Source organism: Rattus norvegicus, chromosome 1 (genome assembly GCF_021556685.1).
Source record: "Rattus norvegicus strain SHRSP/BbbUtx chromosome 1, alternate assembly SHRSP_T2T, whole genome shotgun sequence".
Taxonomy (NCBI): domain Eukaryota; kingdom Metazoa; phylum Chordata; class Mammalia; order Rodentia; family Muridae; genus Rattus; species Rattus norvegicus.
The window spans coordinates 3,270,992-3,287,109 of NC_141534.1; the positions used below are offsets into that span (position 1 = coordinate 3,270,992).

The 16,118-nt window shown below is 43.0% G+C and overlaps 1 protein-coding gene across 2 annotated transcripts in view; it reads left to right on the forward strand.

Moving 5' to 3' along the window:
- Positions 1–3: 3 nt before the first annotated feature.
- Lats1 (large tumor suppressor kinase 1) overlaps positions 4–16,118 on the forward strand; it is a 33,282-nt gene continuing 17,167 nt past the window's right edge. The window contains 2 exon segments of one of the 2 annotated variants that reach the window (NM_001134543.2): positions 4–231; positions 11,597–12,070. In NM_001134543.2, the coding sequence (NP_001128015.2) occupies positions 11,723–12,070 (348 nt within the window). In that variant the 5' untranslated portion in view covers positions 4–231; positions 11,597–11,722. 2 annotated transcript variants of the gene reach the window in all.

Genomic DNA, 16,118 nt, shown 5'->3' on the forward strand with positions numbered 1-16,118 from the left:
GGAAGGCAAAATGGCGGCGGCAGCGATGGCCTGGTGCTGAGGGAGAGCCAGGTCCTCGCGACCCCGCGTCGGGCCGCGCTGGCCGGCCGCAGCCCCCCGGCGTCTGTCCCCGCCCTGCCCCATCCCGAATCCCGAGCGTTGCTAGGGGCCCCGGGGGACGGGCTCCGGGCCGCCGCGGCGCCGGCCCTCGGGCCCGCGGCCGCTGTCCAGAAGCCTCACTGTCCCCTGCAGGTAGGTCCGGAGCCGGCGCCGCGGGTGGGGCTCACGCTCCTCCGGAGTCCTTGTCGGCGGGGCGGTGGCCGGCGGGGCCCACGCCCATCCCCGCTGGCGGGGGTCCAGGGGCCGCTGTGGACCGGCGGGCTCTGCGGGCCGGGTCGGGGCCTGAGTGGGCTGATTGCGCTGACCTGAGCTGAGCCCTGCCCTGGGGAAGTGAAGGTTGGCCGCACCCGGCGCCACAGGGAGAGCCCGGGGCTACTGAGTGAGGCCTCGGAGGTGCGAGCTAGGCTGGGAAGAGTGGGTGAGGGCTCGGGACTACAGTCACCCTCCCAGGTTTAGAGGGGAGAGAAGAGAGACGTGGTTTTTCACGCAAGATTGCACCAAACCGGCCGCACTTCTTTTGCTTCGCAGCGGGCCTCGAGTCGGGGTCTACCTTTGAAGCAGTCCTGGGAATCTCTCCAGCCCGCTGCAATCTGTTAGCTCACCACTTAGTGGCAGGGGTGGGAGAGACGGTGTCACTTGTTCGCGGTGCTTTTTAAGTACGGGAAAACGGAGGAAAGACAATTAAGGGAAGATTGTTTATTGTACCTTTTAAAAAGAACTCGGAGCGAAGAAAGGAATAGCTCTCGGGTGACTTATCCCAGTTCTCTGACTAATGCAGTTGAAAATCATGTTCTAAGGGAACCAGCTTAAATTATGTGTCTCCATTTGTAAATATGACTTTTAAAAATAGGTGTATTCTCTAGAAGTTACAGGTCAGAGGAACAATAAGTACGCTCTCACACAATATGGTATCACTCGGAGTCAGGAAAGCAGCCCGAATGCCTGGCATGAAGGTTGTCAGACATATATGGATTATTTATTGAAGGTGGTTATAATTTTCTCGAGACAGGGTCTCACTATGTATTCCTTAGCCTGGGACTCAATATGTAGATCACGCCGATCTGGAACTCAAAAAGATCTGCCCGCCTCTGGGATTGGGGTTTGCCCTGCAAATGTTAAGGTTTCTGGTCTTGTAAAATCAGTTTTCCTCCATGAGGTATGGCTCTCTGCTAAGATATCTTCAGTTTTTATTGCTTTAACTAACGTTTTTCTCTTACCTAGGGAGTAGTCAGGTAGGTAGTATAGGCTAGGCGATTGATTCTCTAAGGCAGGCAGGCAGGCAGGCAGGCGAGTCTGCATCTCTCTTATAGGCTGCTAGTGCAAGAAACTAAATCATGGCACAGGCCGGGAAAGGAGCTCTCTTTCCGTGCCTGATTATTGGCTGAATATGACTTGAGACTCTTCAAAGTAATACTTTTTTTTTCTCCTACACTATATGTATGATATTTGGCTTTATTTTCATCTTTCAAGTTTCTATTTTTCATGCTAGTCTGTGTTGTTCTATATACATATAATCTTGAATGGTTCCTACTGTGATTATTTAACTTCATTTAGATGTGATATTTAGATGACTTTTGTACACCACAGAAGTTTAACGATACATACTGTCAAGTGGAAATGGCCAGTATTCAGTATCAATATTAAATGTCAGTGATGGTTTCCCTTTGTTCTTCTACTGAGCACTGTGTGTAGGTAGGACCTCATAGGCGGTGGTAAGGAAGCCCTCTACCCCACCCTTTTTTCTCTGAGACAGGATCTCACTAAGTTGCCTAGGCTTTTGCCACTATACTCAGCAGTTTTCATTTGTTACTTGTTTTTGAGACAAGGTCTTTGTGGCCCAGACTGGCCTAGAATTTCCTTTGCACCTGAGGATGGCCATTAATTTATTCTCCTGAGATTACAGTTATATTACCACCAAGCCCAGTTTTAGGTGTTGCCTGGGTATCTAATCCTTGACTGTGTGTAGACCCAACAGTGCTCTGCAAACCAACCTATGCCCCCAAGCCCTGGTTTTCACTTGGCTCCTAACTTCCTCCTGATGTATTTTCTGTGTGTGGGGGAAGTCTTGCCTGCATGTATGTTGTATATATACCATGCGTGTGCCTACTGCCACTGAGGTAAGAAGAGGGAGCTGGATCCTCTGTAACTGGGGTTACAGAGAATTATGATCTGCTGATATGGGTGTTGGGATTGGAACCCACATCCTCTGGAGGATCATCTAGTGCTCTTAACCACTGAGAGCCATCTTTTATCTCCTTGATCAGTTAACTCTTGTAAAGTAATTAGGAGAAAATGTCAGTGGACAGCTGTGTCAGTACTGCTGTCTTGGCACTTAAGACTGCTAAGGAGCAATGCGCTCCATCTTTATTCACCAAGCATTTCAGCAAGTTGTCTGTAATAGCCCTGCCAGTCCTGTAGCTCACTGTACATTAGGCTGGCCTCGAACTCACAGGCATCCTCCTGCCTCAGCCTCTGGATCTGGGATGAAGTGTGTAAGCCACCACAGCTGGCTTCAGTGTAAAGCTTTGAACTCTTACTTCATATTTGTACCAGTTTGGGATTTTGTTGTTGTTATTTTTGTTTTTATTTAATGCATTTTTTGTCTAATGCATTTTTGAAGAAGGTTCATCTTTTTTTTAATGAAAGCTTTATGTCTTCAATCTAAAGCACTTTAACTGTCCTTTCAAGCTTGGGTGTAATCTAGAAAGCTTAAAACACTGGTGTGATGAAAATACCCTGGACTAGGTTAGAGTATGTGGAGTCCATCCTAGCAGTACCTCTATCTGACTGTAAGATACCTTATGCATGGTATTTTACTTCTAGATCCATTTCTTTGTTTGTTAAAGAAATATTCAAGACACCTAATCCTCTGAATCTGTGAGCTAGGAAAAATAAGAATATAACAAAAGCAGACATTCTATTTGAGTCATGTAAAACATGTCTTGTGTTCAGATAATAAGTAGTTCCTGAAGAGATTTTTTTCTTAGGGGAGGCATTTAAATGAAGCCTTGTAAGTTGAGTATAATTTTACAGGAAATATGGCAGAGGCTCTCTCAGGCATACAAAAGAGTAAGAACATTAAAGTAAAAAATCATGAAACATGTCAGCTGAGGGCCAATCATCTAGCTCGGTTAGAATGTGAAGTACAAGTATAGAGATAGAAGAAGTATGGACCTGAGATACAAAGGTAACAATCCTATGAGGTAGATCTAATTTTTGTACATATTTGAAGATGAAAAATAGGCACAGGAGTTAGGTAGCTTGCCCAGGGTCACACAGCTAGTCAGTTGAAAAGTTGAGAGTCCAACTGGAGGCAGAAATAGGCAGATCTCTGAGTTTGAATGAAGTTAGCTTGATCTGCATAGGAATCTCTAGGCCAGCCAGGGACCTAGAGACCCTGGGGTGGGGGTCAGAGGGAAGGCTAAACTTCCTACCCGGGCAGTGTGCTGTTGAGAGTCCACGAAGGAAGGAGTCATTTATAGTTATGATATAGGGAAGTAACATGATTGAATTGTTCATTTTAAATTCTAATCTGGCACCATTGGTCTTTGAGCTAATGTAGTATGCTGTTTTGAGTTCTTTTTTAAGATTCTCTTTGCCTATCATATCATAGTAATAAGGATTATTAAGAGTTGATACTGCCTCTGTTAGCTATACTTTCTTGCAGGGGTTGTAAATTAGTATACTTTCCTGGAAGATGAGCTTACAGTTCAAAATTTTATTAACTAATTTTTTTTGTGGTGTTATAGATCAAACCTGGGGTTCTGGGCATGCTAGACAATTGCTCTACTATTGAAGTATATTGCCAGCCCAGTGTCCTTATTTTAAATGTGTTTCCTTTCATAAACACAATATATATGCAGGGTTGTTTGTTCGTTTGTTTTTTGCAGGGCTGGGTCTAGAACCCAGGACCTCTCAAATGCTAAGCATTCTTCCACACCTACAGCCATAAGTTCTTGACCCAGCAATTCTGCTTCTGAGGATTTACCTTAAGGAATACTTAACACTATGTGCACAGAAATGTTTGTGGCATGATTGGTGGAGGTAGTTTCTTTTGTTTGAGGAATGATCTTACCGTGTAACTCAGGCTGGCCTAGAACTCATGTTCCTACATCCTTCAGCTTTCTAGTGCTGGAGTTGCAGACCTGCCTCTCCTGTGTCTGGCTTGTAGCGTATTTTTATTAACTGACTTTGTTACATTCCAGGACCATGTTATATGTGTGTAAACTATAAAGCCTAATTGATGAACATCCATTGACTTCCACTATTCTGAGAATTAGAATAGTCATGTGATAGCCTTACATAGTGGGTTTTTGTTGTTGTTTTGTTTTGTTTTGTTTCGTTTTTTTTCCGGAGCTGAAGACCAAACCCAGGGCCTTGAGCTTGCTAGGCAAGCACTCTACCACTGAGCTAGATCCCCAACCAGCATGGGCTTATCTTGAACCTACTATGTAGCCAAGGATGTCCTTGAACTTTGATTACAGGTATGCACTACTTGGTTTATATGATGCTAGGGATTTAAATCCAGGGCTTCATGCTTGCCAGACAAGCATTTTACCAACTATTCATTTTAATTTTTAAGGCAGGGTCTCATTTCATCTGGTCTCAGTTTTCCTACCTAGCCAAAGGTGACCTTGAATTTCTGATTCTATTGTCTCTACCTCCCAAGTGCTAAGTACTAGGATTGTAGACCAGAGTACCATTACACCTAGTGCTAGAGAGAGAGAACCTAGGCCTTTATCCATTCTAGGCCAGCACTCTACTAGCTGATATCCCCATCCCATTTGTTTATTTTTGAGACAGGTTCTTTGTAGCTCAAATTGAGTCTAGATCTCAGGAGATGTTATAAACACAAGTTTATATGAGGGCATCGCCTGGCATAGTAGTGGAGCTTTTGTTTGCTTATTTTGCGTTTATTTGTGTGCTCTTGCTACAGGCAAATGTGGAGATTAGAGGGAAACTTGTGGGAGTTGGTTCTACCATGGATTTCTGGGGAGTGAACTCAGCTCTTTAGATTTGGTGGCAAGCATCTTTTCTGCTGAGACATCTTGCTGGCCCTTGGTATAGTGTTTGACAGTAAACTTTGTTTTTAACACGTGCCACATCCTACACAGGTTGGGTCCAGGAACCCCAGTAAAGAGTGTTGAGGGGCAATGAGGGATATAGAAAGGATGCACAGTGAGTCTCAGAAAAGCTGACACCTGGTGGTCTGGGCTCTCAGAGAAGCCGAAATACCCCCAGAAGCTTGGTGTTTATCATATACAGTTGGATAGGAAGCTGGGTTTATGGTATACAACTGAAGAAGAAGACGGGTTTAGCCAGTCTAGGAGCAGTACCTATAGGGAAGCATCCTTAAGACTATAAACGTTTCTGGGATGGGGCTGGAAGAATGATGGACATTTTTCTGTGCACACTGTCAACATGGTACTTAGACCCAAGGAAGCCTTTGCCATCCCTCTGAGCCTCACCTGGGTAAGGTGTTACCATGCCTTCAGGTCTCGGGCATGGTCCTTCACTTGGCAGTGCCCATGTCAACAACATATATCCACTTGGGACTTCACTCAATCCCTACTAAGTCTACTCCAGTGCTAAGCATAGTAAGTACATAACCCAGTAAGTAGCATAGTCTTTTATCTTCATTGTCAAGTACTACACACTGAACATAATTATGTGTTACCATTTTACAGCTGTCAGCACAGCAGTTTGTTTACATCATCACCCCAGAGACCAATACATGGTGAGAGGGATATTTTTAGCATTAGGAGTACTGTCTTAGATACTGCCTTTTGTTGGTTGAAAGATCAAAATATGACATGACTAACTGTACATTATCAATTAGCCAATAGCAGTCAATATGATCTTCTAAGAGTCTCTTCTCATCTTTCCATAGGACTATAGGTAAGGTTCTTTGTCGTCATGTTAGCTATAACAAGCAGCAGATATCTTGTTTCTGACAGTGTTATGCAGACCAGGCTGGGCCAGAACTGGGAATGCTGCTTCAGCCCCCAGCTGTGGGGTCACATGTATGCCCTACAATCCTGGTACCAAACCGTGGCCTGTTGAAATATTTTGTCACTATGAAACAGTTCTCCATTTTCCTAGCCTCCAGCATTACTTTATAATCAAATAATAACTATACAAACAACAATGGCAGGATTATATAGAACACTAGGATCCTAACTACTGTAGCTGAAAGTTTAATCTGACCTCCTGTCTCAGCTTCTTAAGAGTTGGACTTATAGCTGAGAGCCACCATGCATGTCTTAGCTTCTTTAATTCTTGTGCCTACTCCTAATTCAGAGCCAGCTTTTAAAATCAGGTATGCTCCTCAGACTAACCACACAAAATGCCTACTTCTAGCTAGCCTGCCTGCATCTTCCTCTTGCTAATGACCTACAATTAAGAGTTTGCCTAGAGTCTTCTTGTATTTAAAGAGAGATTTATCTTACGTGTATGACCATTTTTTTTCTTGCATAATATGTATATGCCTAGTGCCCAGAAAGGGTCTCAGACTCCCTGGTACTGGAGTAGGGATGGTTTTGAACCACTGTGTGGATGTTAGATTCAGGTCCTCTGAAAGAGCAGCAAGTCCTGTTAACCATTTAGCCTTCTTTCCAACTCCTTTCTTTTCCTCATGATTTTTTCATTCCTGCTTGCCCGTTTATCTCTGTACAGCTATATTGGCTAACTCCTATTGTGGCAAGTTTTCCAATATTTTTAAAAAAAGATTTATGTATTCATTACTTATATGAGTACACTATAGTCATCCACAGACACACCAGAAGAGGGCATCGGATCCCCATTACAGATGGTTGTGAGCCACCATGTGGTTGCTGGGAATTGAACTCAGGACCTCTTAGCCGCTGAGCCATCTTTCCAACCCAATGGCAAGTTTTCAGTAGTCTCTGCTTGATCTTATTTAGGCAATCTTTGTTTTCACATTATTATTAATAATACTTATGAGACACTTCCATTGCTGATAACATACCTCAGCTAAACAGAGCATTAAGATACATTGTGGGGCTGGAGAGATGGCTCAGTGGTTAAGAGCACTGACTGCTCTTACACAGGTCCTGAGTTCAAATCCCAGCAACCACATGGTGGCTCACAACCATCTGTAATGGGATCCGACACCCTCTTCTGGTGTGCATGAAGATAGCTACAGTGTACTCATAAAATAAATAAACCTTTTAAAAAAGGGGGGGGGGGGCTTGGGGATTTGGCTCAGTGGTAGAGCGCTTGCCTAGCAACCATAAGGCCCTGGGTTCGGTCCCCAGCTCCGGGCGGGGGGGGGGGGGGGATACATTGTGGCTTACACTTTCCCAGGTCTTAGTCCATCTTGATAAGGGCCATGGCAAAACATCCAACATCATGACAGCTAAGAAGAGGTGGAGACAGAGAGGGGCTTGGGACAGGATACAGCCCCAAGGACAAAACTAGGTGACTGACACCTTCCAACTAGCGTCTACTGCCTTGAGTTTCTGGAACCTCCTACAAAGAGTCCCCAGCTGTGCACATGGGCTTTGAAGAGCAAGTGTTTGGAGGCATTCCCCACACCAGCCCCAGAGGTTCGTGTTCATTTCAAAATGCTGGCAGATTTTTTCCCAAGTATGTCTATAGTGTCTATAATTCTAACCTTGTTTTTTTTTTTTTTTTTTTAAAAAAAACCCAAATCTCATCAGGAGGTGGTGGCACAGACCTTTAATCCCAGCACTCAGGAGCCAGAGGCAGGTTGATCTCTGAGTTTGAGCCAGCCTGGTCTACAGAGCAAGTTCCAAAATGACCAGAGCTACACAGAGAAACCCTGTTTCGGGAGTGAGGATTGGGATAACAAACCAAAAAGCCTAAAGGTCTCCTGCGGTCTTTTTGCCATCCATTATCTCCCCACCCCTTCCTGGTTTTACCCTTATAACCTCTGAAAAGTTCCAGAGTTCCAAACGGCACACAATTGCAGAAACTATCCATAGCTGGCAGCACCACACCTCGGCTAGAGCAAGAGGCAAGTCATAGTCACCTGGTTTCAGATGGTCCTAAGCAGCCCCACATCCCCACACCTGGGATTAAAACATAATTCCAATAAATCCAAAATTCTCACTACAGTCTCTCCCAAGACTCAAGACAAATTCATAATTGTGAGCCCTTTAAAAAAGCTAATTACTTATTTCTAATGCACAGTGACACAGAATAAACCTATTTCAAAAGAGAAATGGAGGCAAATATTAAGTAAGCCCTGGCATTTGGGAACTTGATAACAATATTGTGCTCCCATGGGCCCACATCTCCTCTCACCATGGCTTTCTCTTTGGACGTGGTCTATTTCTTGGGCTGGCTTCATTCACTGACTGCCACCTTCTTGACCTGTGTTCCATACTCCAACATTCTGGAATTCCCATTGTATTTTAGGCTTCTACCACAACGATTTCTTGCACTGTTCTTTCCGAGGCTGCTTGCAAGAACTTTAGCATAGTTACACATTACCTAGTATTCTGCGCTTTCCTTTTAAAATCCTATAACTTGAATTTTGAATACTGCAAAGTTCTCTACAAGCTCAACTCCTAGCTGGGCCATCTGTACATAGCTACACCACTTTGGCCTGTGAGTACCTGAGTGAGTGAGCATAGTGAAATGAGTTCTGGAAAAGTAACTTTGTAAGCAGCTCTCTGAAAGAAGGCCACCCCAGAAGTGCTGTCTTCTTGATGGAAATCAGACATGCTTACTCTTTTATATGTTCAGCCTTCCCTGGGAGGAGTCTGGCAATATCTGAGATGCCTTCAAAGCGTCTTCCTCACTATCCTGATCCAAAGCAGTAATTTCCGTTTCTCTTTTTAAAAACAAACCATGTGTATGAGTGTTTCACCTGTGTGTATGTCTGTGTACCACTTGCAACCCTGCTACTGGCAGAGGCCACAAGTGGGTAAGGGATCCTCTGGAACTGGAGTTACAGGTGGTACGAGCTGCCAAGTGGATGCCGGGAACTGAGCCCTGATCCTCTGAATCTTGGTCAGTGCTCTTATCCACTGAGCCATCTTTCCAGCCTTATGGTTTCTTTTCTTTTCTTTCTTCCCCTCCAAGGCAAGTTTCTCTGTGTACCCCTGGCTCTCCTGAAACCTGCTCTGTAGACCAGACTGGCCTTAAACTCAAGAAATCTGTCTGCTTCTGCCTCTCAAGTGCTGGGGTTAAAGGCGTGCACCACCACTGCCCAGCTCACTGTTTATAACGCCAACGCACAACCACGCCACTATTGTCTAAAACTATTTTCCTTGTCTGGCCACTTTTTTTTAAAAATTTTTTCTCATACTAAGTCTGGCCAAGGAAGCCAGCAATAACCAAGCCACAGTGAACTCCAGTGAAACTTTCTCCTTTAAACTGACTAATCTATCACCTTTACATTCTGCCTAATGGAAATTTCTCAGGACACATTCTTGGCCAGAATGCACCACAATGGCCTTTAGTTCAGTTCTCAGTAGAGTTCCTATTCCAGTCTGAAATCTCATGAGCATAGCCTTGCCTACCTGTGTTTCTCCTACTGTTCTGGTTTTGCCTTTGGACAAGAGTTGCCCCTTGGGCTCTGTTCACATCACTCTAGAGCCTCTCTAGCCCACATCCTTAAAGTTTTCTAAATTCTTCCTATAAACCAATACCCAAGGCTCCTGAACCATATGGTCAATCTTCTTTGATACTAATTTTCTGTTAGATTTTTTTTAAATGTAAGAATATTTTTATATAAGTAAGCTTTTATGTGTGCTTTACAGCCCAGGTGGAAAACCAGTTCACTGAGTGTAAACACACTTAGTTACTTACAAAGCAGAGATGCTCTTCCAACATAGAAAGTAAGACCTCAAGAGTGTTTTTAGCTACAAAGTGAGCCCCTACTGTTTTTAGTCCACTGAAGGGGTGACCCCATGGAGGTACCACAATGTCACGGTGCTGTGGGAGTGAATAAGACAAGTGCCAGGCCATATTTTGACTCCAAATATCTATCTAATATATTGTTCTCAGAGGAGCTAATAAGAACAGATAGGACATTTGGTGTTAGCAAAAAGGCCCAGAAGTGATTATAAGAGTTTAAAATGTTTTTATTTCATTTACTTACGTGTGTGTGTGTATATGCATTTGTACATGCCATGGCACATGTGAAGTTAGAGGACAACTTTGGGGAATTATTGTCTTATTGCACAGTGGATCCTAAGGACCAAATCCAGGCATTCAGTCTTGGCAGCAAGAATCTTTACCTGCTGAGACATCTGACTGCCCCTCTTAGACTCTTGGTCACTGTGACAAATTACTTTGGATAAGTTAGGGGAGGAGAACTATGATGGTTCATAGTTTTGGAAGTTTTAGTTGGGAATGAATGGCAACACATCTCACATGACAGCCAGAAAGGAGGACAAAAAGGGATCTGGAACAAAAATAACCCTCTAAGGATGTTCCTCCAGTGACCGCCATTCTTCATTTAGGATGCACTTTCTAAAGTCCTTGGGGCATGTTATATTCAAAGCTATAACAATATGGCTTTTTAGAAATAAGAATAAGAAAATAGGGGCTGGGGATTTAGCTCAGTGGTAGAGCGCTTACCTAGGAAGCGCAAGGCCCTGGGTTCGGTCCCCAGCTCCGAAAAAAAGAACCAAAAAAAAAAAAAAAAGAATAAGAAAATATTGATGGTTTAATCCAACAGGTTTCTTGTCTTGCTCACATGTCTAATGGGAGTCAGTAGGAACTCGGTGTAGTGATTTAGAGATGGACCCTCCCTCCCTCCCTCCATGTTACAATCCCACTATTTCAAATGAATCCTGTTAATATCCTTGAAGCAAGATGCACTCAAACTTTTAACTGCCTTAGTTCAAAACTGCGACATGTGGCACCTGTTCAGAAGGCTTTTGTTGGAGTTACCCAGGAAGACAGGAGGTACTGGATGAATGCAACCTCTGCTGCAACGTATTTTTTAAAACAGCCGGGAAGATAGTGAGATGGCTCTTCGAGGAAAGGCGTTTACTGCAAGCCTGAGCCTGTGTTTTAACCCCAGGTTATAGATATTCTTACTCACATCCTGTAGTTTGGGGAGTAAACCCAAACATAGGTTTTTGAATCTTCTGAAAAACTAATGTATAACCCTTTTAAAAGCACTAATACCCTTCTAAGTAAATCTTAAATAGAAGTCTAATTTCCAGGATTTAAGATTGGAGGAGGGAGTTGCTTAAGGTTCACTTAGTAATCTTTATGTTTGTGTGTGCTTTACTTTCTAAAACAGTCTGAAGGTTTGCTTATTTATTTATTTGTCACACATGCTGCTAGTTAGAAATAATGTAAATCCACTTTAGAAGCTAGGAAATAGGCACAGATAGGTGTAGTAACTTAACTTGATCCTATAGTACTTCGTCATGAAGTCTGAGCTTCCACTGGAAGCTATCAACTCCATAGCAGTGTGGGTTTCCCCTAATACAGCAAAGGGACTGCTTCATTAATCACTCTAGCGATGTCTGTGTATTTGCTTTCCTAGGTTAGTTACTTCCATTGTACAGGACATTCCTGGGGACTTCCCCTTTCACATTGGCCCAGAAGGAAGCTGAGTCTGCCAGTGAGCTCCTGAAGAAGTGCTTTGCAGGGGCCACATATCGATGCTTTCATGAAGAGGGGTGAAAAGCCAGAAGGGTACAGACAGATGAGGCCTAAGACCTTTCCTGCCAGCAACTACTCTGGCAGCAGCCGACAAATGCTGCAGGAGATCCGAGAATCCCTTAGGAATTTATCAAAGCCATCTGATGCCGCAAAGGCCGAGCATAACCTGAACAAGATGTCGACCGAAGATCCCAGGCAGGTGAGAAATCCGCCCAAATTTGGCACACATCATAAAGCCTTGCAAGAAATTCGAAACTCTCTACTACCTTTCGCAAACGAGACGAGTTCTTCCCGGATCCCTTCAGAAGTTAATCCACAGATGTTTCAGGATTTGCAGGCTGCTGGCTTTGATGAGGTAAGAACTTTTAAAACAAAAATAAAAAGAAACAAAAAACCCACAAATGGTTTTTCTTATCCTGTGAGGAAACAACTTCCAGGAGAATTCATAAGGAAGTTTCTTTTGAGAAGACTTAACTGTACATTTAAATTTGTGTGTTCCATTAACAAAGGATACTATATTAATAATCTTACTGATTAGTATAACACAGTGATTGTTATTTCTTCAGTTTCTTCTTTTTTTAAAAAAATAGGTTTTTTTTAAAGATTTATTCATTTATTTTGTATAAGTACACTGTAGCTGTCTTCAGACACACCAGAAGAGGGCATCAGATCTCTTTACAGATGGTTGTGAGCCACCATGTGGTTGCTGGGAATTGAACTCAGGACCTCTGGAAGAGCAGTCGGGGCTCTTAACTGCTGAGCCATCTCTCTAGCCCCTTCAGTTTCTTCTGAACTATCCCAAATCCTGGAGTTTCTGTTGGTGAGGTCATAAAACCAGAATGGAGATGCAGTTGAAGAAGGCTGTGAGTGAAGACAGGCTTGGTCACAGGCTGAAATATGGACACTCAGCTGTTGCTGGAGAAGTGACAGCACCCAGGCTATGAAGTCTAGATTCGTCACAGGGAGAGAGTTACAGTAACGAAGAAGTATATTTATATCAGTATATTTATATTCAGATCCAGTTTTAAATTCCCCCAAACTATTGCATTTTAGTTCAGGTTAAGAAAACCAAGTCTTTACTGTCCATTCCAGAGCTCCATGTGAATGAAACCTTTTCATAACATAGTTAATCACATTTTGTTTAATTATTAATAAAATTTGTCTCTCACAACAACGTATTTTGTGAGTATATTAGATGGCAGAAATCATTTTAGATAAAAATCAGCTGTGTACAGACCAGAGTTCACAGGTTAAGAGCAGTAACTGCACTTCTAGAGGACCCAAGTTCAATTCCTAGCGCCTTCATGGAGGCTTACAACTATCTATATAACTCCAGTTCCAGGGGATTCCTTACCCTCTTCTGGTCTCCTCTAGCAAATGGTGCAGATGCATACACTCAGGCAAATGCTCATACACATAAATTAGTTTTTCAAATTAACTATGTAAGTGTAACTAATGGTAAATAATCAGAAGTCACGGGGAGAGGAGAAGAAAAGAAAAGAAAGATTGTTGTTTGCATGCAGAAAGAAAGGTTCCTGAATAAACTGCTTTGAGAAAAAAAAATAATAATCAGAAGTCACAGCTAGACACCATGGCTCATGCTAGCTCTGAGGACACTCAAGTTAGGAGGACTTTAAATCCTAGGATAACTGTAGGCTCTTGTAAAATAAATGACTTATGTACTGTTTAATTTCAAAATGGAAGGTCCAGGGCAGAGTTACAGTCAGATCAAAACAAAACTAAAGCTCAGCATAAAAAAAAAAAGGTTCGGAGGAGTTGGGGAGTTAGCTCAGTGGTAGAGCGCTTGCCTAGCGAACGCAAGGCCCTGGGTTTGGTCCCCAGCTCCGGGGGTGGGGGGGGAAGAAAAAAGAAAAAAAAGGTTCGGTACTTAATGTGTGGGATCCCACTCGTGGTTCTCTGGCCTGGCAGTCAATTCTGCGTGTGGCGTGTCCCCTAGGTTCAGGCTGGCTCCGCTCCACAGCAGCTATTGTCCTTGGCAGGCATAGGATTAACCTGGCGTCTCACAGTAACTGGGCCACATGTTCTAGGCGCTTTACAGGAACTCTCACTCTGCTACTTGGTGTCAGGCCTCAGCTTCTCTCTATGACCTCTTCAAATTCCTGGGGCTTCTACTTCAGCCGAGGCTACACATTCACTACTGACCTTTCCTGGCCTCTGACAGCACAAAGTATCAGCTACTCCCCACCTTGCCTTCATGCCTTCAAAACTAAGACTACCTGGGAAACTTACAGTTTGCCCAGTTTGGCTCTTAGCACAAGGTAAATCCTTGGCTCCCTCTGGACCACAGCTTCTGTGTACTTACCCCAAGGAAGCACTTCCCAGAATATTTTACTTCAGTGATACTGATCTCCTCTTAATCACAGCTGGTTGGTTGGTTGGTTGGTTGGTTGGTTGGTTGGTTGGTTGGTTGGTTTGTTTGTTTGTTTGTTTGTTTGTTTGTTTGTTTTTAGCCCCAGCATTATCTTCCAGGTTCCCACAGCAGTTCATAAGCTCTGATGAGCTCTTCTTCATGGCTTATCTTACCCAGAATTCCAGCCTTTCCATATTCCTCCCTAAAACATGGTCAGATCTTGTCCCAGCAATATCCCAGTAACCTGGTGCCAATTCTGTTTTAGTTATAGTTTCTTTTACTATGATAAAACATCATGACTGAAAAGCAACTTGGGAGAAAGGGGCTTATTTCACCTTAAAATTTCTAAGTCCATCACTCAGAAAGTCAAGGCAGCCATCACTCAGAGCAGGAACTGGAGACAGGAAGTGGAGCAGAAGCTGTGATGCTGCTTCCTGACCTGCTCCTCATCGCTTTCTCAGCCTGTTCCTTAGAGCACTCAGCACTGCCTGTCCAAAGTGGCACCACATAGAATGAGCTAGGCCCTCTCACCACCAACCACCAGTCAACAAAATGCTGTAGAAGCCTGCAGCCCACCAGCCAGTCTGCTGGGGACATTTTTCAGTTGAGGTTCCCCCTCTTTCCGAGTGACTCTAGTTTTATGTCAAGTTGACATAAAACCAGGCAACACAGTTGTTCCTTGGTATTTTGCTGGTTTGTTTGTTTGGTTGGTTGGTGTTTGTTTTGTTTTTGTAACGGGGCCTCACTGTATAGCTCAGGTTAGTTTGGAACTCTTGTCTAGTCCAGCTTCACCTCAGATTCACCACTTACCTGCCTCAGCCTCCCAGTAATGGGATTATAGGTTTGTGCCATTGTTCCCAATCTTTCTTTTCTTTTTTTTCTGAGAATGTTTTTGGTAACTCTGTTGAATTAAAAGATCAAATATTTCAAAAAAAAAAAAAAAAAAAAAAAAAAAAAAAAAAAAGATCAAATATTTCGAGATTAATTTCTTCACAGGCGTAAATGTTAAATGCTATTGATGCCTTTTGGAGGACATAAATATATAGTCACTAAAGTCTATTTTCTACAAACGTGAAAATGGAGGGACTTCGGTGTAATAAAAGTGGCTGTGTGATGTCATCTGCCTTTCGAGCATAGCTCTTGGGTGGTGCAGCAGAATAGTGGAGATTATCCTGAATTTTACAGCTCATGTAAGGCCACTGTGTGCTACTGCAGATCCTTACACAAACGAAAAAAAGAAAGCCAGGGTAATTGTCACCCAAACCATAGGCTAAAATCCTAGAGAGAAGCTTTCACCCCATGAACCTCTTATAAGAAGAAACTAGTTAAGAATTCCTTTACTGTTAGACATACTGGCAAAGGTACTTAATAAAATGCCTTAATGATACCAAAAAAAGTCATTTTAGATTTTTAAAGTTTTTGTTGGGCCGGAGAGATTGCTCAGCGGTTAAGAGCACTGACTGCTCTTGCAGAGGTCCTGAGTTCAATTCCCAGCAACTCCATGTGTCTGAAGATAGCAACAGCATACTCATACATAAATAAAATAATTCAAAGAAAGCATACTCATACATAAATAAAATAATTCAAAGAAAGAAAACAACAAAAAAGTAAAATAAAATAAATGATTATCATTTTATTCAAGAATGAAAAGTAAAACTACATTGTTGTTCTAACTCCCAAAAAGTTAATACTGGAAGTATGTAGCAGCAGGTGTGCTGCATAAGTTAGAGAAACTCTTCTAAGATTTAAAGGTTCGTTTTGTCTCTTAGTATTTGAGATTTATGGGATTATTTTTAGTAATTGCAAAGAAGACACTAATAATAGCGTTTGGGGACTGGCTACTTGGTTCAATAGATAAGGTGCCTGCAGACCTGAGCTTGATCCTTAGGACCCTTGATTAATGAATGGAGAGAATTGCAAGTTGTCCTCCGACCTTCACACACTCATCTTGGCATTCACACACACTCACCTTGGCATTCACACACACTCACCTTGGCATTCACACACACTCACCTTGGCATTCACACACACT